Source organism: Capricornis sumatraensis, chromosome 2 (genome assembly GCF_032405125.1).
Source record: "Capricornis sumatraensis isolate serow.1 chromosome 2, serow.2, whole genome shotgun sequence".
NCBI classification, from domain to species: Eukaryota; Metazoa; Chordata; class Mammalia; order Artiodactyla; family Bovidae; genus Capricornis; species Capricornis sumatraensis.
The window spans coordinates 220,515,278-220,540,025 of NC_091070.1; the positions used below are offsets into that span (position 1 = coordinate 220,515,278).

Here is a 24,748-nt window from a genome sequence, read left to right on the forward strand (position 1 = left end):
GTGTGACCTCAGCCCTTAGCTCCATCCTCTCTGCTCCCTGAAGGTGGCCCAGGCAGACGCGGAGAGCGAGGAGCTGGCAAGGAGCAGTGGTGCTGAAGGCGAGGGGGTGCAAGGCCAACGGAGGAGGCCCCTGCACACTGGGTCCCTCCTGAGGGCTGAGTCCCCGGCCACCCTGGACTCAGCACTGTGGGCTGTGCGGGCGGCCATTCAGAGGTGGCGGCAGCGGGAGCAGGTAGGCACAAAGCCTGCTAGACTGAGAAGGGCTGCTGCGGGCCTGCCCGTGGCCCCCAGGAGGCTGAACCCCCAGGAGGCTGAACCCCAGGAGGCTGAACCCCAGAAGGCTGAACCCCAGGAGGCTGAACCCCCAGGAGGCTGAACCCCAGGAGGCTGACCCCAGGAGGCTGACCCCAGGAGGCTGACCCCAGGAGGCTGACCCCCAGGCGCCTGGCCCTGCAGTGGGGCTCTGGTCGGAACTACGTCCTTTCTCTGGGAGTAGGGGCCCCGGCTGGCTTCCCTGTTCAGAGGCCTGGCCAGGACGCAGGGGTTCACCACACCCCCACTCCCGGGCAGGAGCTGCGCCAGCAGCTGGAGTCATCCGAGGCGAGGGCCACAGGGCTCCAGGAGCAGCTGTCTGAGAGCCAGCGGGAGCTGCAGGCTTCGAGAAGCCTCCTGCAGGAGGAGCGCCAGGACCTCCTGGGCAAGCTGGAGGCACAGAGCCAGGAGGCGCAGTGGAGCCGCGTGACCAGCGAGCTCCTGGGGAGGTGAGGCTGGTGGGCAGGGCCACCTCCTCCACGAGGCCCTCCAGGAGAAGCTCCTGGGGAGGTGAGGCTGGTGGGCAGGGCCACCTCCTCCTCGAGGCCCTCCAGGAGAAGCTCCTGGGGAGGGGAGGGGAGGCGAGCGGGCAGGGCGCAAGCCCCTGGGGAGGTGAGGCTGATGGGCAGGGCCACCATCTCCATGAGGCCCTCTAGGAGAAGTTCCTGGGGAGGTGATGCTGGCAGGGGGCAGGGCCACCTCCTCCACGAGGCCCTCCAGGAGCAAAAGTGAAAATGTCCAGTTGGAGGCTGCCTCCCTCCCCTCTCCACCCCGAAGCCCTGCCTGCACTGAGCACTCCTCTTCCTGCCCTGGCCCCGTCTTGGCTGTGCCCAGGACTCACCTTCCCAAAGCCCAGGCTGAGCACAAGCCCTGCCCCTCGGCCCGCCTCCCAGATGCCCTTCCTGGGACCAGGCTGTGTTCTGCCCCACTGCCCCATTTCCATTGCCAAGAGTCCTCCAGGGGTCTGAGCCATCCCTCACAGGTGGCCCACAGACCCCCAGTTCCCTGCCGGCCCTCCTGGCGCATTCCATGGGTCTGGCATCTCCTGGTGCACTTGGCCAGGAGGCTGTCTAGATGCTGCTGTGCACGTCTGACTGTCCTGGGGCAGGTGGTGGTGAGGGGCGGGAAGAGAACCCCTGGCATCTGTAGCCCTGGGCTTCCCAGACCCACATGCTGCCTGAGCCGGAGTGTGGGGTGGGAGCGTGCTGGCAGCCCAGGAATGCTTCCTGCAGGAGGCAGCCATGAGGGGCGGACTGACAGCCTCCCATGCTTCCCCTCGCTCACCCGGGGGTTGGGCCTGCAGGTCCCTCGGGGCTACCCTTTCTCTGGAGGGCCCCACAGTGCACTCAGTGCTGGGGCAGGGGGTCCAAGGGAAGATTAGACCCAGTCCTTCTCATGCACAGGCTGTGAGCAGAGACGGGAGCACACAGGTTCGGCCTGGCAGGAATGGGGGAGCCCGCGAGGTCTCAGGAGGGCCTTCCAGTAGGGGCGATGGGGTGTGGGGCAGGCAGGCAGGGCCACCTCAGCCTGCTGAGGAGCAGCAGTCGCTGGGGTAGGGGCCACGGGGGGCTGTTCGCCGGGACACCGCCTTTCCACAAGTGGCTAGACCGCAGCGTCCTGGGGTCTGAGGGGCACAGGCCCAGCGGCCCCTCAACACAGGGATGAGAGGCTGAGTCAGGAGGCATTTGGGAAGTGGGGCCTCAGGACTTGGTGCTTCGGGGCCTGGCCGGGTGGGGAACAGCTGAGATCCAGTCCTGGCTGGCGGGTGACCTGCAGAGGGAACCTTGGGGTTGGGTGGGGGTCAGCGGTGAGCTCAGCTCTGACGAGGGTGTGGGTCTCCAGGGTAGGCTGTCAGGGTGGGTGAGCAGCACCTGGAGATGTGGGGGCCCCTGGCAGGCCGGGGTTCCCTCCTTCCCACGGGGTCTCGCCAGACTGGCTGGGCTTAGCCCACGGGGGCAGAGGCCTGAGTTTAGGGACGCCCCAGGGTCAGGCCGTCCAGGGTTTACAGGCTCCCGCAAGGCCCACACCTGGGAGCCTGGACAGACCAGCTGGGGGTGGTCCGCACGTGTCCCTGAGCCTGGCCCCAAGCGGCCTCTGTGGCCCCCTTTCCCTGATCACCCCCACGAATGTGCCCAGGACCCCCAGCCTCGGCCTCACCTCCTTCCAGAGAGAAGGCGGCTCTCGAGGAGGTGGTTGAGGAGCTAAGGGGGGAGGCAACCATGTCCCACGCCGAGAAGCGGAGCGTGGAGGCCAGGAACGCAGAGCTGCAGAGGAGCCTCCGGCAGTGCGCGGAGCAGAAGGAGGCGCTGGAGCGCCAGGGCGAGCGCGGCCGGAGGGCGCTGGAGAGCAGGTGGGCCTCCCGTGGGCGCCACGGCCCCCGGGCCCTGCATTCCCCCACCCCCGGGACCAGCCTCATCAGGGGGCGCTAGTGAGACCGCAGGCCCCTCTCACGCTGACCACCTCCCACCGCCACTCACAAACCCACCCCAAGTCCAGCCAGTGCCAGACCTCCCACCCCGGGCAAACCCAACCCAATCCCTGGGCCCCGCCGGGGTGGGCCCCAGCGTGGCTGCCCTCTCCTGGCCCAGGCTGTCACCCAGGTCCGGGCAGTGACTCCAGGCCTGCAGGGGACCCGTGCTCCTCCAGGGCCCCGGGCCTTGGGGGCAGCTGCAGGCGGTCACCCTGACTGTGGGCCCCATGAGGTGGCCCGGCTCTCGTCCTGAGGTGGCCTCATGCCCTCTGCCCTCTGTTTCCCGGTCTCAGTCAAGGGCGCCTGGAGCAGCTGGAGGGCACGGTCTCGGGGCTCAAGACAGAGCTGGTGTCAGCCCAGGAGGCGCTGGACTCAGCGCGGCTGCAGAGGGACATCCTGGAGAGCGAGAGGGCGGGTCTGCACGGCGCCCTGGCCCGGGTGCGCCCCCGGCCGCCCTGCCCCGCCCCTCTCCTCGCCGGCCTGGGCTCACAGGCCATCCCCTGGCTCCAGCCTCAGTGGTGTCCCCCTGCTGCCCCGCCTCCCCCCGTCCTCCCCGGCCCCAGCCTCAGGGTGGCCTCTTTGGTCCCCGACCAGTATGCCTCAGCCCGTCCCCCTGAGTGCTGGCCATAGCTGCTCTTGGGGGCCCCTCCCTCGGCTGCAGCCTTGGATCCAGGGGCCACCATCTACCCCTGAGGCCTCGCCACTGCGGGACTGCTTCCAGGCCCCCCCTGAGCTCCAGCTTGCACGCCTCCATGATGGGCAGCTCACTTCCCACCCCGCCGCGGCTCCCCTATCTAGAAGCCATCCCAGCTTCCCTGCTGGGTGACCTCTGCCCTCCCCGCCCTAGGCTGAGTCCAGCAAAGCTGACCTGGAACTGCTCGTGAGCCGGCTCAAGGCAGAGGGGGTGGAGCAGAGGGACTCCCTGGCCAAGATGGCTGCTGTGACGGAGACACTGGCTCAGGACAAATGCTCCCTGAACCACCTGGTCCTGCAGGTGAGACCAGGGCCCAGGGGGACGGACCCCCCCCGGGTCCCGCTTCCCCAGAGCAGCCGTAAGCCCTGGCCCAACCCCGGCCCCCCGAGCTCAGGGCTCCCCTTTCGCCCACCCTCCTCCCCACCGTCTCCACTCCTGGACTTGGGGGCGAGGGTGTGTGGGGCTTGGGTCTGCACACGGACCACCCCCGTCCCTCCCCACACCCCCCCCCACCGGCAGCTGGAGCAGGAGCGGGACGAGCTGCAGGCGCAGCAGCAGACGCTGGTGCAGGGCCAGGCGGGCACCCGGGAGCAGCTGGCGCAGGCCGAGCGGCAGGTGGAGCTCCTGCGGGCCGAGAGGAGGGGCCTGCAGCGGGCCTGCGGGCGGCTGGAGGAGCGGCTGGAGCGGCTGGAGGGTCAGGCAGCCCGACTCCGGCGAGAACGGGCCCAGCTGCAGGAGCAGGTGGGCCACGTGAGGGGGTCATGGGGCTCCCAGTCCCCAACCCCATCTGGCAGGGTCGCCCCTGCCTCTGGGGTGGACGGGCACACACGGACTTAGAAGCCACACTGGCCCTCGGACGTCAGCGCCGGTGCTTTCTAACCTCAGGCTGCCCGACTTGGCTGATTCGAAGCCGCCTTCCCGGTGTGGGAGGTAGGGGATGGGGCAGCAGCACCCAAAAAGGACGTCTATGTCGGGCCTGTCCCCAGCAGCCAGGGGCCGGGTCCCCCCTGGTCAGAGGGTCGAAGGCCTCGGGCCCAGCGACACTCACACGCTCGAGGGAAAGGCTCCCCTGTCCCTCCGTCGTTTTGTCTGTCTCCTCCCTGGGCCACATCCACACAACAGGGCTGCCCAGTCACACGCTCACAGCCGCATCTGTGCACCCATTCCCAAATCTGCCGGCGTGGATCTTCCGTAGCGGTGGTCACGCTCCGTAGCACAAGACACCGCAGCACGTTTGCTTTCTCCCTTGGAGGTGCATGTGGAGACCCGTCCCTGCAGAGTCCTGGGTCCCAGGTGGCATTCAGACTTCATGGCCGGTCACCTTCGGGACTCGGGCTAGCCTCTTCCTGTTTCTCAGACCCTGTCCTGTCCTTTTCCTGTGTGGCTGCCGCATCGTCACCTTCAGTGAAGCCGGTGCGCAGCTCAGGTGAGCCTGGTGTGGCCCCCACCTGGTCAGGATGCAGGGCGTCTGCACCAGCCCAGCAAGCTCCCCGGTGGCGTGGCCACCCAGGCGTCCTCTGCCCTGACCTCGCCACTGTGGACTGGCTTCCCCAGCTCTAGATGCTTTGCGTATGGAGTCGTGGGCTGCAGACACTCTGGAGCCCGGCTTCTCGCCCTCAGCGTGGCATCTGTGAGGGTCCTCTCTGCCGTTAGGTGTGTCAGCAGGTCCTGGTTTTGACAGCATGGTAACATTCCGTCGTGTGGCCAAATTACATCTTCTACCCATTTACCCACTGCTGGATTTTTAGGTTTCCAGTAGACAAGGTGGACGAGACTGCTACAGGCATGCGTGTACAAATCTATACGGATATCTCGTTTCTCTTGAGTAAATACCTAAGAGCGAACTGTGGAGTCACTGGGTATCTGATCTCAGTGACTTTCGTCCCTTCTCTTAATTCACTGGCTAAAAACCTACAGAACAAAGTTGAGAAAAAGCAGTGAGACTGGCCATCTTTCTGTTAATAGCAAACTCACCTGTGGGGAGAGAATTTCACCATTAAGTATGATGCAATATATAGGTTTTTCATGGATGCCTCTTATCAGATTGAGGAAGTTTTCTTTTATTCCTGGCATGCTGAGATTTTTTTAAAACTATGAATGGGTTTTGAATTCCATTAAATGTGTTCCCTGAGTCTGTTAAGATGATCATGTCGTTCTTATTCTGTGAAGCATCCAGTTCTATTGCGAAACTCTACGTTTTGCCATCCATCTTCTTGAACATGTTAATCACAGCTATGTTAAAGTCCGTGTTTGATAACTTCAATATCTGGACAGCCAGATGGGCAGGGAGGCATGTGTGTCTATTTCATGTTACGTGCGGCTTTTGGCCATGTGATTATACCTCTGACATGCCTGGTTGTGTTGAATAAAAGCCACGTATTAAATATAAAAAACGGTAGGAATAATTTGAGGATCTCGATGACGCTGTTCTTCTAGAGAAGACTCACTTTTGGTTCTGGCAGGCAGGGAGGGTAGATCACTGTAGTTCGTGACTGAGATGATTCAAGCCTGATCTTCCTGTTCTGGAAAGTTAGAAGAGTGAACGTGTTAGTGGCTCGGCCTTGTCTGACTCTTTGCAACCCCATGGATTGTAGCCCGCCAGGCTCCTCTGTCCATGGAACTCTCCAGGCAAGGATACTGGAGTGGGTGGTCATTCCCTTCTCCAGGGGACTTTCCCAGCCTGGGGATGGAACCCAGGTCTCCTGCATTGCAGGCAGATCTTTTACCATCTGAGCCACCAGGAAAGCCGGGTTTGGGGGGGGTGTCTATTCGGCTTCACCACCGCTACGAGGATGAAGCCCTCCTGTGATTACAACTGGAAACTTGGATGCTTGTCAGGACCCTCTGCCCTGAGGTCTGTCAGCTCGAGTTCTTATACTCCTAAAGACAGGACTGCTGGATGCCCTCCCTGGCTTCTCAGCTCCCCAGCCCAGACTTAAGTCAGCACATGCTCCAAGGGGAGAGGAGATGCCGAGTGGTGGCCTCACTCCGCTGCCTCGCTTCCCTCTGGGATTTTGGCTCCTTCGGTCTCGGCCGCCTGGGCGGCTCTCTGAGCTCTATTCGGACTCCTATGATAGGCTCTGTCCGGATCTCTGCGATGTCCTTGGGGGAGGTGTTCGTCTGCAGCAATCTGGCCTTCTGTCACCTTCTTCGCATTTCTGTGGAGTGTCTCCCGACCCCGGAAACGTGTGGCCCAACCAAGGTTGCTGTTTAGATTGACAGCTGGGTCCCCCCTGGCGGTGCTCAGGCCAGTCGTTTCTGCATCACGGTTTCAGGACTGGAGGCCCCTCTGCTGTGAAAACACACATGCGCAGGGGGTCCTCTACGTCTCCTGGCCACGCTCCTCCTCCTCTTTCCTCTGTTACTATTCTGAAGGAAACACTTTTTCCGAAGTCCTTCTTTTCCCTCGAGAGGCCCCTTGTAACCCTCCCACTCTCTCTCCTGGACTTTCCCCTCCTCCTCCTCTAGGTCACATGCAAGAAACAGGCCCTGGAGAAGCAGCTGGCCCAAAGCCTGCAGGACCAGGAGGCCCAGATGGCCGCTCTCCAGAGGGCCCTGCAGGAGAAGGAGGCTTTGTCTGAAGAGCGAGTCCAGCTGCTGGCCAAGCAGGAGGCCCTGGAGAAGCAAGGTCAGCTCATGGCCAAGGAGGCAGCCGATCTCAGGTACCTGGGGACCTACCAGCAAGTGTTCATGTGGCCTTGACCTCCAGGAGCCCACGTAGTGAGGATGGGCGGTCTCTCAGTGACTGTGGGGCAAGGCAAGTGTGTGTACAAGGGAGAAAGACTATAAGTGAGGGGCGAACGCAGTGCCTGAGGGCTCAAGGAGCCCCTGAAAGGGGTATATGTGCCTAGGACAGCCTTCCCGAGAGAGGGGGCTGCACTGGCCAGGTGGCAGGCCGCAGAAACCCATCTCAGACCAGCAGAAACCCATCTCAGAGCAGCAGGAAGATGGGGAAAGTCTTGCTCACTGAGCAGCACCAGGTATTCATGGCTTCAGGCAATGGATCCAGGCGCTCCCATGGTGCCCTCAACTCCCTGCCTCTCCGCTGTCATTCTTGGGAAGGCTCAAGGTGAAAGCGGGCAAGATGGCCAGCAGACACAGAGCACCCTTCTCCCCATGAGTCCTGAGAGCTGCTGCCCACAGCCGTCTTGAACCATTTGATGTCCTTGAGTTGGTCCTGAGAGCCACAGGGCTCAGATGGGCAGTCTGGGGCCCTGTGCTTATTCCTGGAGCCTGGGTGGTGGCAGCTCGAGGGAGCCACGAGGCTGGGGGGAGTGGAGTGGTGGGAAACCCTGAAACCGTCGGGGCCACTTCCAGGACACTCATAGGCAAGAAGCGGTGCCCTGCAGACTGCTGCCTGGTGAACTGAGCTGGCCTGTGACCTCTGGCGACATCCACAGGCTCATGGCTTTCTGCACCTTGTGCCCGTCTAAGAAACATCCAAGTATTTTTGTAGAAAGAGTTCCTCCCAGAATTCCAGAACTAGAGGTTATAAGGAAACTTAGAGCCCATGGTCCTCAAACTTCGCCATGGAAGAAAAAGGGAAGTCTCCCCTCCCAATGCAACTGTGGGCACAGACTGCAGCAGGAAGCCTGGCGAGGTCTCTGTGGGTGGGCGGCAGCAGAGGGTCCCAGGCTCTGCCCCTGCCCCCTCCCAGGCCCCACTGGCACTCAGGGCAGGGGTAGGGGGCCTCTTTCCTCCCGCCATCATTTACTGCCCAGCTCACAGGCCCTGGTCAGAGGATCTTCCTGTGACTCACCCGTGACCACTGGGCCCGGGTCTCTGCACGTGGTGGTCCTGCAGACCCCAGACAGAATCACATGCCCACTAAACAGCGTTTCCCACGGACCAGTCTGAGCCTCTGCTGACAAAGTGCTCAGGACGTGACTTGCTTCTCCTAATGAGTGAGGACCCTGGGTTTTGAGGTCATCCAGCCCCCAGTCCCAGACCCTGACAAGGCTGCAGCGCCAGGGACCCCACTTGGTTCTCAGGCTTCAGTGAGATGGACTGGGTCCTCACCTGCACCCCCACACCCTTGCTGGTGGTGCCAGCTCCCTTCCAGGAGGTGAGATGAGGGAGAGACTGGACTGGTTCTCAGAGTCTCTCCCTCTGGGTGACCATTCGGTGTCTGACCCACACAGGCCACGACCCCAGAGGGGATCAGGCGGGCCCTTGAGAGAAAGTGGGTGTGAGGCGGACAGCCCTCCAGGCAGAGGACACAGGCACACGGACGTGGGGAGTGGAGACCACGTGGGAGCTTAGAGGGTGGGGGCCGGGGGGCGGTGTCAGAGGAGCGAGGCTCCTGGGCTGTGCAGACATCAGGGCGCCCTGGGAGGTGCTGACACGCCCCACCCCAACGCTAGAGCAGCCCTGTGCAGGGCCCGAGGGCAGCTGTGGGGGCCGGATGGGCAGACTAGGCCAGGCCCTCTGCGGCCCGCAGGTCTCCCCGACCCGCCGGCCTGTTTGGGGCTGGGCATGGGCCGTCTTCACGTGGCGTCTGTGCTGAGTGTTTGTGGTGTGTCCTCGCTGTTTGGTCAGTGGATTTTTTTCACCATGCATCAGGGCAGGACACGGCACATAACCATTAATACGAACACGTGCTCACTGTCTGGCTGGTGACTGATGGACTCGCTGCCGGAGAGGCGGGTCCTGCCATCACCCTCCCCAGAAGCGGGAGCTGCTGAGTCGCCATGCTCATCCCAGGCATTTTCTGACTGGCCGTGTCTGCGCCCAGGCGCAGAGGCAGCTTCACACTGGAGATGGTGCTGCACGTGTTCTGCGCTGGAGGCTGCTTCTCAGAGCGGGCAGAGTTTCCTCACCGTCGTTAGCAGCAGACGAGATGCACTGGGGTTTCTGAAACATTCTTGCATTGACGCTGAGTCTGATTCAGGCCCTGTGTGAGGCTTTGGGCAGAGTCCTGGGCTGCGCCATCGGTTCACGTGTATTTCTAAAGCGCTGACCCTAGAGCTCGAATTGGGAGTCCAAAGAAAGATGTACACGGTTTATGCTTTAAAATTTCCTAGTCCCCCTCTGCCAAAGTGGCCCTTGCACCGCTGCCAACAAGCCGTATGGTCGCTATTTCCAGCTTTGCTAATGTGACGCATGACGGGTGAAACAGCACAGGTGAAATCTGAACGCCCTTGAGGACTAGTGAGTTTCATATGTTTGTTCACCATCTTGTTTTCTTTGTGAATAACAGGCATTATTCTCATTTTCCTGTAGGATAAACCACTTTCTGTCATTGATTGGTAGGAGCTCTTTATATACGATGGATATTAACTACAGCATATTTAGTGCAAACATCGTCTCCGAGTCTGTCCCCCATCTTTTGACTTGATTTGTGAAATCTTTTCTGCACAAAACTCTGTCTCCCTCTCTTTAAATGTATTCAGAACTGTTGGCCTCCTTATTTTTGTCTTCTGATTTTTGTGCCTTGCTTAAGATTATAAAATATCCTTCTGTACTTTTGTCTATGGTTTTTACAGTTCAGAGTTAGAGTTGCTTAGCTGTTACCTGTTTCAGTTTCGTATTTAACTTGTTAGCCCACCTGTTTTCTGTGTGGGCGCCAATCTGTTCTTAGAGATTTAAAATGAATGAGCTGTCCTCTGCTTGCCTTCGGATTGGTAGCCCAGCCTTGGAGGACACCATCCTAGCAAATGGGCTCTGTGCTGCCCCTCGTCCAGCAGGGTCGTCTGCCGGTGTGGGTGACTCGCCTGTGGCATGATGACTCTCCGCAGGGCCGAGAGGGACGCCCTGGAGAGCAGCCTCTTTGAGGCCCGACAGCTGGCGTCGCAGCTGCAGGCGCAGCAGGAGCAGCTGGAGGGAGAGGCCCGGAGTGCACGGCTGGCCCAGCAGGCCCTGCAAGGTGCTGCTCCGATGGGCTCCCTCTGCCCCTCCTTCCCTGAGCTTGTCCCCTGATGGGCGGCTCCCAGTCACTGCTCCCCAACGGAGCCTGAACACAGCAGGGAGCTCACGTCTGAAGTCAGCCAAGAGCTCCTGCCACTGCCGTCTGCGACTGGCGCCTGGTGCCGGCCCAAGGCTCAGGATGGGCTCTGCCACAGGTCCACGTGGCAGCCCCTGCCCAACACCATGCCCCTGCCTCTGCTCAGCCCACCCAGCCATGCGGGCTGCCATCAAGACATACGCCTACTGAGTGGTTAGGGGGCTCTGTCCCACCAGCTTGCAGCCTCCCCAGAGCCAGAGGCCCACGGGCGGCAGGGTGTTGGGGGCCGGGCCTCCCCGCGAGTCTGGATGGGCCTGTCTCTCGGCAGTGGAGCTGGAGCAGCTGCAGAGCGTCCGGGAGGCCCAGGAGACAAGGCTCCGGCAGCAGGCGGCTCAGCAGGAGCGGGACGTGCAGCTGGCCCTGGAGAGCCAAGCACTGGCCCACCACGAGGACCTCGCCCGGCTCCAGAGGGAGAAGGTCTGCCTTCCCGGGACCCCCGCCCCAGCTGCCCAGTCACTGCCCAGGGGTCTGCTGTGTCCACAGGGGCGGTGGGCCAGGAGACCAGCGGGCGGCAGGCAGGCCAAGGACCGCTCACAGCGCGCCTGGATGCTCTGTCCCTCACAGAGGAGGCGCCCCCGGGCGTCGGCTGGCCTGCCGCGGTCTGAGGCCCATATTCGCAGGGAGCTCCGTGCCCTCTGAGCCGTCCGCTGGTCCCAGCGGGCAGGCCCCGCATGGCAAGTCCTCACACACCCTGCTGCCAGGGTGCCTGGTGCTCCCTGAGCTCAAGAATGCTCCCAGAGCTCCACAGCTCTGAGCTGTGACTGGGCCGTGGGGTGGCGGATGTGGGGGCCCAGAGCCCTCCACAGCTCCTGTCACTGCGGGAGACAGGGCCTGCAGCCAGCTGGCCAGGACGGTCCCCGGGCAGCTGTCCCGCCCCGGCGCCCACGATCCTGCTCTCAGGAGCGCGGAGGCCTGCTGCTCGTGCGAGCTCTGACCCGTCCGTCTTCACACCTGCCCTCTCCTTCGGCCCAGGAGGCCCTGAGTCTGTCTCTGATGGAGGAAAAGGGAGCAGCAGCACGCCGGCTGAAGCAGGAGAAGGAGCTGGTGGCGAAGAACGCAAGCAGGAGGGAGGCGCTGAAGGAGCGAGTGCAGAGCCTGAGGCGTGAGCGAGACGAGGGTCGCCTGCAGCTGCAGCTCGAGAAGCAGCAGGTGACGGGGGCCGCGAGGCGGGGCCCCGGGCACTCGCTGGGCCTGCTCCGACCCCGGGAGTGGGCTGTGTGAGCCGCTGCACTCGCGGCCTGGTGCTCCCACCACAGTCCTCCACCCTCCCAGATCACCCTCCATTCAGTCCCTGCATCCATCTCTCCACCCACCATCTGTCCATCCGTCTACCTGTCCAGCCACCATCTGTCCATCCGTCTACCTGTCCAGCCACCCATCTGTCCATCCGTCTACCTGTCCAGCCACCCGTCTGTGTACCCAAACACTCACCCATCCGCCCATCAGTCCCCCTGCCCACTGACAAATACACACAGACCGCTACACACACACATCTATACACAGACACATCTATACACACACAGCTATACACACACACAGCTATACACACACATCTATACACACACACAGCTATACACACACACACAGCTATACACACACACAGCTATACACACACACAGCTATACACACACACAGCTATACACACACACAGCTATACACACACACACAGCTATACACACACATCTATACACACACACAGCTATACACACACACATCTATACACACACACAGCTATACACACACACAGCTATACACACACACAGCTATACACACACACAGCTATACACACACACAGCTATACACACACACACAGCTATACACACACATCTATACACACACATCTATACACACACACAGCTATACACACACACAGCTATACACACACACAGCTATACACACACACAGCTATACACACACACACAGCTATACACACACATCTATACACACACATCTATACACACACACAGCTATACACACACACAGCTATACACACACACAGCTATACACACACAGCTATACACACACACAGCTATACACACACACAGCTATACACACACACAGCTATACACACACATCTATACACACACATCTATACACACACACAGCTATACACACACACAGCTATACACACACATCTATACACACACACAGCTATACACACACACAGCTATACACACACAGCTATACACACACACAGCTATACACACACACAGCTATACACACACACACAGCTATACACACACACAGCTATACACACACACAGCTATACACACACACACAGCTATACACACACAGCTATACACACACACAGCTATACACACACACAGCTATACACACACACAGCTATACACACACAGCTATACACACACACAGCTATACACACACACAGCTATACACACACACAGCTATACACACACACAGCTATACACACACATCTATACACACACAGCTATACACACACACAGCTATACACACACAGCTATACACACACACAGCTATACACACACAGCTATACACACACACAGCTATACACACACACAGCTATACACACACACACAGCTATACACACACACAGCTATACACACACACAGCTATACACACACACACAGCTATACACACACACAGCTATACACACACACAGCTATACACACACATCTATACACACACACAGCTATACACACACACAGCTATACACACACACAGCTATACACACACACAGCTATACACACACAGCTATACACACACACAGCTATACACACACACAGCTATACACACACACAGCTATACACACACAGCTATACACACACAGCTATACACACACACAGCTATACACACACACAGCTATACACACACACAGCTATACACACACAGCTATACACACACACAGCTATACACACACACACAGCTATACACACACACAGCTATACACACACACAGCTATACACACACACACAGCTATACACACACACAGCTATACACACACACAGCTATACACACACAGCTATACACACACACAGCTATACACACACACAGCTATACACACACACAGCTATACACACACAGCTATACACACACACAGCTATACACACACACAGCTATACACACACACACAGCTATACACACACACAGCTATACACACACACAGCTATACACACACACACAGCTATACACACACACAGCTATACACACACACAGCTATACACACACATCTATACACACACACAGCTATACACACACACAGCTATACACACACACAGCTATACACACACACACAGCTATACACACACACAGAGCTATACACACACATCTATACACACACACAGCTATACACACACACAGCTATACACACACAGCTATACACACACACAGCTATACACACACACAGCTATACACACACACACAGCTATACACACACACAGCTATACACACACACACAGCTATACACACACACAGCTATACACACACACAGCTATACACACACATCTATACACACACACAGCTATACACACACACAGCTATACACACACACAGCTATACACACACACAGCTATACACACACACACAGCTATACACACACACACAGCTATACACACACACAGCTATACACACACACACAGCTATACACACACACAGCTATACACACACATCTATACACACACACAGCTATACACACACATCTATACACACACATCTATACACACACACAGCTATACACACACACAGCTATACACACACACAGCTATACACACACACACAGCTATACACACACACAGCTATACACACACACAGCTATACACACACACAGCTATACACACACATCTATACACACACAGCTATACACACACACAGCTATACACACACATCTATACACACACACAGCTATACACACACACAGCTATACACACACAGCTATACACACACACAGCTATACACACACACAGCTATACACACACACACAGCTATACACACACACAGCTATACACACACACAGCTATACACACACAGCTATACACACACACAGCTATACACACACACAGCTATACACACACACACAGCTATACACACACACAGCTATACACACACACAGCTATACACACACACAGCTATACACACACATCTATACACACACACAGCTATACACACACATCTATACACACACACAGCTATACACACACACAGCTATACACACACACAGCTATACACACACACAGCTATACACACACACACAGCTATACACACACATCTATACACACACATCTATACACACACATCTATACACACACACAGCTATACACACACATCTATACACACACACAGCTATACACACACACAGCTATACACACACACAGCTATACACACACACACAGCTATACACACACACATCTATACACACACACAGCTATACACACACACATCTATACACACACACAGCTATACACACACACAGCTATACACACACATCTATACACACACACAGCTATACACACACACAGCTATACACACACACAGCTATACACACACACAGCTATACACACACACACAGCTATACACACACATCTATACACACACACAGCTATACACACACATCTATACACACACACAGCTATACACACACATCTATACACACACATCTATACACACACACAGCTATACACACACACAGCTATACACACACACAGCTATACACACACACACAGCTATACACACACAGCTATACACACACACAGCTATACACACACACAGCTATACACACACACAGCTATACACACACAGCTATACACACACACAGCTATACACACACACAGCTATACACACACACAGCTATACACACACATCTATACACACACATCTATACACACACACAGCTATACACACACACAGCTATACACACACACACAGCTATACACACACAGCTATACACACACACAGCTATACACACACACAGCTATACACACACACAGCTATACACACACACAGCTATACACACACAGCTATACACACACACAGCTATACACACACACAGCTATACACACACACAGCTATACACACACATCTATACACACACATCTATACACACACACAGCTATACACACACACAGCTATACACACACAGCTATACACACAGACAGCTATACACACACACAGCTATACACACACACAGCTATACACACACACAGCTATACACACACACAGCTATACACACACACACAGCTATACACACACACAGCTATACACACACACAGCTATACACACACACAGCTATACACACACATACATCTATACACACTCACCTATACACACACATACAGCTATACACACACAGCTATACACACACATCTACACACACACACAGCTATACACACACACAGCTATACCACACACACGGCTATACACACACACAGCTATACACACGCACACACCTATACACACACACACATCTATACACACACACATAGCTATACACACACATACACCTATACACATTATGATAGGTCAGTTTCCATTCCAATCCCAAGGAAGGACACTGCCAAGGAATGTTCAAACTACCTCACAATTGCACTCATTTCACATTGTCTCAAGGTAATGCTCAAAATCCTTCAAGCCAGGCTTTAATAGTACGTGAACCAAGAACTTTCAGGTGTACAAGCTGGATTTAGAAAAGGTAGAGGAAACAGAGATCAAATTTCCAACATTCGTTGGATCTTAGAAAAAAGCAACAGAATTCCAGAGAAACATCTACTTCTGCTCCATTGACTTTGCTAAAGCCTTTGACTATGGATCACAACCACTGTGGAAAATTCTTCAAAAGATGGGAATACCAGAGCACCTTACCTGCCTCCTGAGAAACCTGTATGCAGGTCAAGAAGCAACAGTTCAAACCGGACATGGAACAACAGACTGGGTCAAAATTGAGAAAGGGGTACGTCAAGGCTGTATATTGTCACCCTGCTTATTTAATGTATATGCAGAGTACGTCATGAGAAATGGATGAAGCACAAGCTGGAATCAAGATTGCCGGGAGAAATATCAATAACCTCAGATATGCAGATGACACCACCCTTATGGCAGAAAGCGAAGAGGAACTAAAGAGCCTCTTGATACAGGTGAAAGAGGAGCATGAAGAAGCTGGCTTAAAGCTCAATATTCAAAAGACGAAGATCATAGCATCCGGTCCCATCACTTCATGGCAAATAGATGGAGAAAAACTGGAAACAGTGTCAGACTTTATTTTCTTGGGCTCCAAAGTCACTGCTGATGTGACTGCAGCCATGAAATTCAAAGACACTTCCTTCTTGGAAAAAGTTATGACAAACCTAGACAGCATATTAAAAAGCAGAGACATCACTTTGGCAACAAAAGTCCACCCAGTCAAAGCTATGTTTTTTCCAGCGGTCAAGCTCGGATGTGAGAGTTGGGCCATAAGGAAGGCTGAGTGCCAAATAACTGATGCTTTTGAACTGTGGTTCTGGAGAAGACTCTTGAGAATCCCTTGGACTACAAGGGGATCCAACCAGTCCATCTTAAAGGAAATCAACCCTGAATATTCACTGGAAGGACTGATGCTGAAGCTGAAGTTCCAGTATTTTGGCCACCTGATGCGAAGAGGCAACTCATTGGAAAAGACCCTGATGCTGGGAAAGGTTGAAGGCAGGGGCAGAAGAGGGCAACAGAGGATGAGATGGTTAGATGGCATTACTGACTGATGGACATGAGTTGAGCAAAGTCCAGGAGACAGTGAACGACAGGGAAGCCTGGCGGGCTACAGTTCATGGGGCCGCAAGGAGTCGGACAAGACTTAGTGACTGAACAACAGTAACATTTGCACACTTGTGCACGCACTGTTGCACTGTTCCCATCCACTTGTCCCTCACCCATCTATCCACTTGAATGCTCATCCTTTACTCACACAGCCAGCCGCCTACCCACATGTCTGGCCATCTGTTAACATGCCCCATTGTCCACCCACACACTTGACCATGAGTCTATCCATCAGTTTGCTTAAATGCCCATCCAGCTATCCACACACATGGCTGTCTGGACTATCCATCCGCTCATTCAGCCTCCCAGGCACTCACTCACTTGACCCCTCATCCATCAGCCACTTGCAGACGCTTCCCTCTGTCCGCACTCTCAGCTGCCCATCCACATCCGCTGTCCCTCCGTGCATATGGTTAGCCTTCAATCTGTCTGATCAGCCAGCCAGTCATCCGTCAGTGTGTTCATCCAACCAGCCTCTAAGCAGACACTGGGCATGTGAAGGCTACCCGCTGAGACCAGGCTCTTCCAGTATTCTGGGCCAGCCTGAAGCACGCACTGCTGAGTGGGTGGAATAGACAAGTAAACACCTACACGTGGCTCATCGCACTGTGACAGGACTCTCAGATGTTGGTAGAGACTACGGACCACAATGGAAGAGTTCCGGTGGCAGGAGGGCCCGAGGTTCGCTGCCAGGCTCTCCTGCATCACTGGCTGCACCTCACAACACCGAGAGGGACACCCTGTTTCAGGGTCCCCTCGACTGGTGGGAAGCAGACTCGCAGACGGTGAATAACTTGCCCGGACTGGCTCCACGCACCTGCTGGGCACCAAGGCCCGTGTCCTCCGCTGTTCCGCTCTCCTGCATCCGGGGAGGGAGGAAGCAAGCATTTGCAGGGTGGCGGCATTTCAAGGGTGGGGGGCAAGGAGGACCTGGAGGCATCCTACGAACATCCAGGGACGGCGTGAGACTCTGGGCAAACCCCTCAGCTTCTGCTGCCCCCGAGTGGCCCACAGAAATCCAGGAAGCACGACTCTCGCAGTTACGCTTTGCTGTAAAGGACGTAGGTCAGGACGAGTCTGGTGCAGAGACCCAGGGAAGGGCCATCTCTCCGCAGTCAGGGCAGGTCACCTGCTGGCAAATCAGGATGTTTAAACCCACAAGTTCAGGGTTCTGTTGGGGTTGCCTTGCGTGGGTGTGATCAGCCTCCTCCCTGAACTGGGCAGGAGCCTCTCCGTGGCTCCCCAATCACAAGCTCAGGGTGGGTCCAAAATGGACACCCCTTGCTGGAGACACTCAGGGGTTTTCAGGCTCCCCCAGCTGTGCACCAACCAGCAGGTGGGCGCCGACACCGCTGTGCCCACTTCTGCGGCACAGGCAGCACACCTGGCCTTTCTCTTTGCGGGATCACCAACAAGATGGGTCCTTCCACACTGAGCTCAGAGCCACGTGGTCTTTTTTTTTTAACACCAAAAGCACTTAGTATTGGGATGCAGCCGTTATCGGTGTTGTAGTTCCAGTGAATAGCACAGGGGCCCCGTCACACATATACATGTATCCGTTCCCCCCAGACCCCCTCCCACCAGATGGACCTTTTCCACAGCTGATGACACCCCGGGGGGCAAGGGACCCCTCCCTTCCTTCTGCTGGCCTCCCTTTGGTGGGAGTTCTGCGGCTCTTATCAGTAATGCTAGAAAAATAATCACTGGAGACCCCGAGAGCAGGGCATCCCACCCACGCTCGCACACACACACCTCAGGCTGCCCTCCCGTGCCATCCTGAAGCGCACACTGTTGAGTGACCGGAAGACAAGTAAACACCTACACGTGGCTCACCGCTCTGTGACAGGACTCTCAGGGGTCCCGATGGGTCTGGCGTGTGGGTAAGCATGTCTGTGACTGACTGCAGGTCACGCCAAGCCCCCCCAGCCTGGCGACAGAGCAGGGCCCTTCCACCCTGGGGCCAATGGGTGCGACGCGGCACCCCTGGGGGGCCCTTGCACACCCCTCACCCTCAGCGACGCAGAGCGTCTGGGGAGGTGAAGACCTGCCCGTAGTTCCGGCTCTGTGCTTGGGGTGGGTGGGGGGCTCCCGGGAGGAGGTGGTCCATGAAGCCCCCTGACCTACGCTGGGGAAGAGCAGGTACCGGGCAGGTGCCGGTGGAGGGGGGACACCCTGGGCGAGAACGAGGGGAACACAGGCGGGACCCGCCCCTCGGGACTCAGCTGCCTCCGAGGGGCTCCCTGCTCCTAGAGCCCATTGTCCTGGTGTTGGGACCATAGCTCTCAGCACCCCGCTGAGCCCCCCGTCAGAGCCCCCAGCCTGCTCAGGAGCGCCCCACCCCTGTCACACAGGCCCTGCTTCTACGAGATGCGGAGCTGAGCCGGCTGCGGGGGGAGCTGCAGCTGGCACGGTGGGAGGCCCAGGGCCAGCAGGAGCAAGCTGAGGTGAGCCCCTCCAGGCCAGAGCCGAACGCCTGGCCTGGCCACCCACATGGCCCAGCAGGTGCAGCGGACCCCAGAGGCACCCGCTCCCTGCCTGGTCCCGGGGGTTCTCCCCTCCACCCCACCCCCGCCACCTGAACCTCAGTTTCCCCCAGATGACTCAGGCTCCCTGCTCGGGGGGACAGTGTCTCCATGGCACAAAAAGGCGACGGAGTGGGATGGGGTGGGGAGCACAGGGTGGACCGGGGGGGAGGATGGGCAGGCCCCACGCCCTTGCAGAAGCCACAGAGGGGAGGGCCTGACACCAGCAAGAGGGGGGACAAAGCCCAGGTCTGTGCCGCCAGCCCCCTGGCGTGCTGAGGCACGGCTGCCAGAGGCTCAGAGGCCTCGGCTGACTCTCTGGAGAGTCCCCTCCCAGAGGAGAAGCGCAGCTGGGGAGGCCGCGTTGGACCTGAGGCAGAGACTGCCCAGAAAAGACCCAGCAGAGAATTCCGAGCAGGGCGGGAGGGGTCATCCAAGGGGCCAGGAGACACCAGCAGGCAGCCGCACACCTGGGCCAGCAGACGGAGGCCCACAGGGCGTGGAGGCCACTGCGGGCATCCAGCTGGCCACCCGGGGCCCCAAGTCCTCCTCAGGAGTCCACGTCTGGGGGTGGGGCAGGCAACAGCAACCAAGACTCCAGGGAGCGGGGTGGGCCCCTGGGCCCTATGCCCCCAGCCCGCGGGCCCATTTATGGAGGGTGGGTGCTGCAGACCCCAGGGCTGCTCTGGATGAGGGGTCAGAGCAGGGTGGCAGGACCCAGGGAAGGGCTCGGGGCAGCTGGTGTGGTCAGGCAGGACCACCGGGGGGCTGGCGGGGAGCAGAAAGGAGGGGCGGGGGTGGGGGACAGAGCCCCTGCAGGGGTCAAGGCTGGTCACGCTCCCCTCAAGGCACTCACTTGGTGCAGCCGGGCCAGCACCCTGTCCCCGCTGCCTCCTGCCTCTGTCCTCCCGGCCTGGCCACCTGCCTTCCCCACTGGTGCCCAGTGTGTCCCCAGCCCCAGGGGCGCAGGGTTAGATGCTCCTCTGTTGGTGAACGACTCAGCGAATCCAGAAATGAGTGAGTGGATGGCCCGTGGGCTGCAGGGTCAAGCCCAGAGCTAACCCTACGAGCAGGGCTGTGCTCGGGGCCTGCCCACAAGAGGCCGAGCCGACATGCCTCCCGACCGAGGGCTGGCAGCCCGGAAGACAGAACCTGGGGAGGCCATGCAGTTTTTTCCAACCCACCAGGCAATGGGGGGAGGGGCACTGAGCGGGGGGGGGGGGCGGCACTGGATGGGGGAGGGGCACTGGGAGGGAGCACTGGGTGGGGGAGGGGCACTGGATGGGGGCACTGGGCAGGGAGTGGCACTTGGCGGGGGAGGGGCACTGTATGGGGGAGGGGTATTGAGCGGGGGAGGGGCGCTAGGCTGGGAGGTGTGCGTGCAGGGGGCCTGCTGGGTGGAGGGGAGAGGGGCACTGGGCTGGGAGGAGGAGTGTTGCAATCAAGAGTTGGCTGCCAGGGTGTTTCTTCACCCCCTGCTGCCTGACGTGGGACCCGGATCCCCGGGTCACTGAGCAGAGCAGCTCCTGGCACCCGGGAAAGTCTTGCCTAAGAGCGTCTCTCCCAGGAGCCCCCGCCCTGCTCGGTCCCACCCCCGAGGCCAGATGGCCCTTCCGTGGGCACAGCTGGGGGGGCTGTAGAAGCCCCCTGGGGTTGGGGGCTTGTTTCCCCGACCTCTGCCCAGCTGCTCCTTCAGCCCACCCTGTGGTCAGGGGGCCAGGAAAGACCCCCAAGACCCAGGAGCTGAAGCCCCGGCTGGCAGGGTCCCCCGGGAGCCTTCCCTCGAGCTGACTGGGGTGGGGGTGCCTGCCAACCCAACTCTTCTGGGAGCTCATTAAAGGTTGTTTCGCCACCTCGGCCTGGAAATTAAAACCCACTGGAGGGGAAGGGTGGGAGGAAGAGGCAGCCAGGGGACACCAGTTGTTGGTGACCTGTGAGCAGGTCCCACTCGTGGAGAGGCTCCCGGCCACGCCCTGCGGCCCAGCACCGCAGGGGTCACCCTCCCTACCGGGCAACGCCGAGTGCTCGCTGCAGCCTCCCTGGGGCCACCCTGGGGCACAGCCAGCCCTGACCGTCCAAGGTGCACTTCTCGCAGCAGAGGGGCCACCGGGGTGCAGGCGGCACCGGCAGGGCTCCTTCCCCGAGAGCGGGGGCACGGCCTGGTGGAGTGCCCCCTGCCAGAGCGGCCTGCGGACCCAGGGGTCCTAGGGGTCACCCCCCGAGCCCCAGTGGTGGCGGCAGCAGGGCCCCAGACGGGGGAGGCTGGACTGGGCCTGGGCTCAGGGCGAGCAGGCGACGTCCCATGCATGACAGTAGGGGCTTCAAGCAGCGGGGCGCTCTTGCTCAGCAGAGGGAGCACCTCGGGCTGGGACCCCAGGAAAGCAAAGTCAGGCCAAGCTGGGCCCTTCCCAAAGGGTGTCCGAGCTCGGGGCCTGGCCATGGGGTCTGAACCAGGACAACCCTGCTTAAGGGCTGCAGGCAGAGCCCCCAACCCTTCCCAGGCGTGTCGCGGGTGCTTATGCACTGAGAGCCGGGTAGACGCTGGGCGTCCCCCATGCCACAGCCTGCTTGGAAGTTCGGAGCGGTCAGCTCTTCCGTGGGATCCACATGGGGCCTCTGCCCACCCCCGGTGCCCCCGCGCCCTTCACCACTGTGACCCCTCAGGACCCAGCACCGGGTCAGCCAGAGCGGCAAGCCTGCCTCACGGCACCTGAGTGAGCCCTCCAGCTGGCCCAGGACAGTGTGTGGGAGCCCGAGCGGACTGCCCGCTGCCCCCACCTGGGGCGGCCCCTTGAACCCACGCCGCTTGCTGCGCCCCTCAGGCCACCGTCAGTGCCATGGCCGCAGAGCTGAAGGCCCTGCAGGCCCAGTTTGAGGACGCCATCTCTGCCCACCAGACGGAGTCCAGGGCCCTGCGCAAGACGCTCCGGGAGCTGGCGGCCCAGCAGAGCAGCACAGGGAGAGAGGTGAGGGGCGGCACGGGGGGCTCCCACGGGCACCAGGACAGCAGTGGACAGACCCTGGGCGAGGGGCGCTGGCCACCCCAGACACAGCCCCAGGGTCGGGGTTAGAGGTGTGCTTGGGGTCAGCCGTGCGCCACCCCACCAGGCCCCTGAGGCCAGCTACAGGCTCTAGGAGCCAGGTGAGGTGTCCTTGGGGGGCCTGGCCAGGAGAGGCCCCAGGCAGGCGAGCGGGTGGGTGAGAGGGCTCAGCAGGCAGATCGGGGAGGTGTTGACGAAGGGGCTCTGACAGGCCCGGGGACGCCTGGAGGGGGGAGGGCAGGAGGGCACGGGGTGGGGAGGGGCTGCGGGGCCCGCGACCTCCTGCACTCCTGGGCCGGGTGCCAGGGCTGGCAGGGGCGCAGCGAGTGAGGAGAGGGGCTGGGCCCGCCCCCGGCACCCCGAGCGGGGCCGCCAGAGGAAGAGAGCGTGATTTAACATGACAGCATGTTTACTTTGGCCCCAAAGAGAAAGGTCTCTTTTCAACAGATTTCGAAGTCAGGCCTGGTCAGCGACCACACGGGGAAGCAGAGGGAGGCTTTAACACAGTGGGCAACAGGGGGAGGAGCCAGGGAGGCTGGGCACATCCGTGCTGGGGGTAAAGGGGGCGAGCACGGCCTCGTGGGAAGTTTGGGTTCCTCGATCGCCGCCCCCAGAAAGGAGAGGGGCCCCAGGAAGCAGCTGGGGTGATGGGGAGGCTGAAGTAGGTAAGGGGGGCAAGGGGAACAATGGCAGAGAGAGGGAGCCCAGAGAGCCCTCCCAGGCGCCAGGCTGGCCCAGAGTCGCCGTGGAAACCACAACATTTCACAGCCTTTTAACTGGAGGGACATCCAGGCCTCGGGCAGCACTGCCTGAGTCCACACGTGTGTGCGTGTGTACACGTGTGTCTGCATGCATGTGTGGATGTGTGTGCATGCATGTGTGTGTGCATGTGTGGGTGTGGGTGCGTGCATGTGTGTGTGTGCATGTGTGGGTGTGTGTGTCTGTGTGTGCATGCATGTGTGGGTGTGTACATGTGTGGGTGTGTGTGCATGTGTGTGTATGCATATGTGTGTGTGCATGTGTGTGTGCATGTGTGGGTGGGTGCGTGTGTGCATGCATGTGTGTGCATGTGTGGGTGTGTGCGTGTACACGTGTGTCTGCATGCATGTGTGGGTGTGTTGCATGTGTGGGCATGTGTGCATGTGTGTGCATGCATGTGGGTGTGCATGTGTGGGTGTGTGTGCATGTGTGTGCATGTGTGTGTGTCTGTGTGTGTGCATGTGTGTGCATGTGTGTGTGTGCATGCACCCACCACCCAGCTCATATGCAGTGCAGACACCTCCATGCATGTAAAGACCACACTCCCATGCAGAGGAACACAGTGAGTGCACACACACATGCATTCACACATGCAAACACATATAGGCGGCACACACGACTCCATGCACTTTCACGTGCACATGCATCACACATGTGGGTGAATATGAGCATGCATGTGGGTGAACACGAGCACACGTCTGCACATAGATGTGTGTGGATGCACATGCCACATGCTTGCACATGCTACGTGCACACACACACATGTGCTCACATGCAGGCCTGGGGCCCGCACAGCCTCTGCCCTGCTTTCCCGCCTCCATGCAGAGCCCTCGGGTCACCTCCCTGCAGGAGATTTCAAAAGAGGCTGTTTATACAATTTCTAGTAAAGAAATAATTATTATAATCACATTAAGCGATTTGGCTGTAAAATTCCTGTAAAAGGGATGGTTGTTCTCACGAGGCGGGGGGAGGGGGGTCCCCCGCGTTTGTTTTGCTTGTTTTCATCTCCTCAGCCCTGGGAAATGAAAACAGCTTTTTATGATGGATAGGCCCTCTCGCTGGTCCTTGACCTTCAGGGTGGATTTCTGCTGAGCTCGGCGGAAAACACTGCTCACGGTTGTGGCTCCCACATGTGGGGGGTGGGAGGGGAGCGGAGAGCGGCCCTTTCCAAAAACAGAACAACAAGAA

At 58.5% G+C, this 24,748-nt stretch overlaps 1 protein-coding gene across 1 annotated transcript in view; it reads left to right on the plus strand.

Moving 5' to 3' along the window:
- CROCC2 (ciliary rootlet coiled-coil, rootletin family member 2) overlaps positions 1-24,748 on the plus strand; it is a 74,363-nt gene that overhangs the window by 27,728 nt on the left and 21,887 nt on the right. The window contains 13 exon segments of the mRNA XM_068962064.1: positions 44-232; positions 525-550; positions 552-761; positions 2,480-2,662; positions 3,076-3,220; positions 3,630-3,776; positions 3,996-4,226; positions 6,945-7,138; positions 10,214-10,341; positions 10,748-10,896; positions 11,452-11,628; positions 19,590-19,682; positions 22,583-22,726. Coding sequence (XP_068818165.1) covers positions 44-232; positions 525-550; positions 552-761; positions 2,480-2,662; positions 3,076-3,220; positions 3,630-3,776; positions 3,996-4,226; positions 6,945-7,138; positions 10,214-10,341; positions 10,748-10,896; positions 11,452-11,628; positions 19,590-19,682; positions 22,583-22,726 — 2,016 coding nt within the window.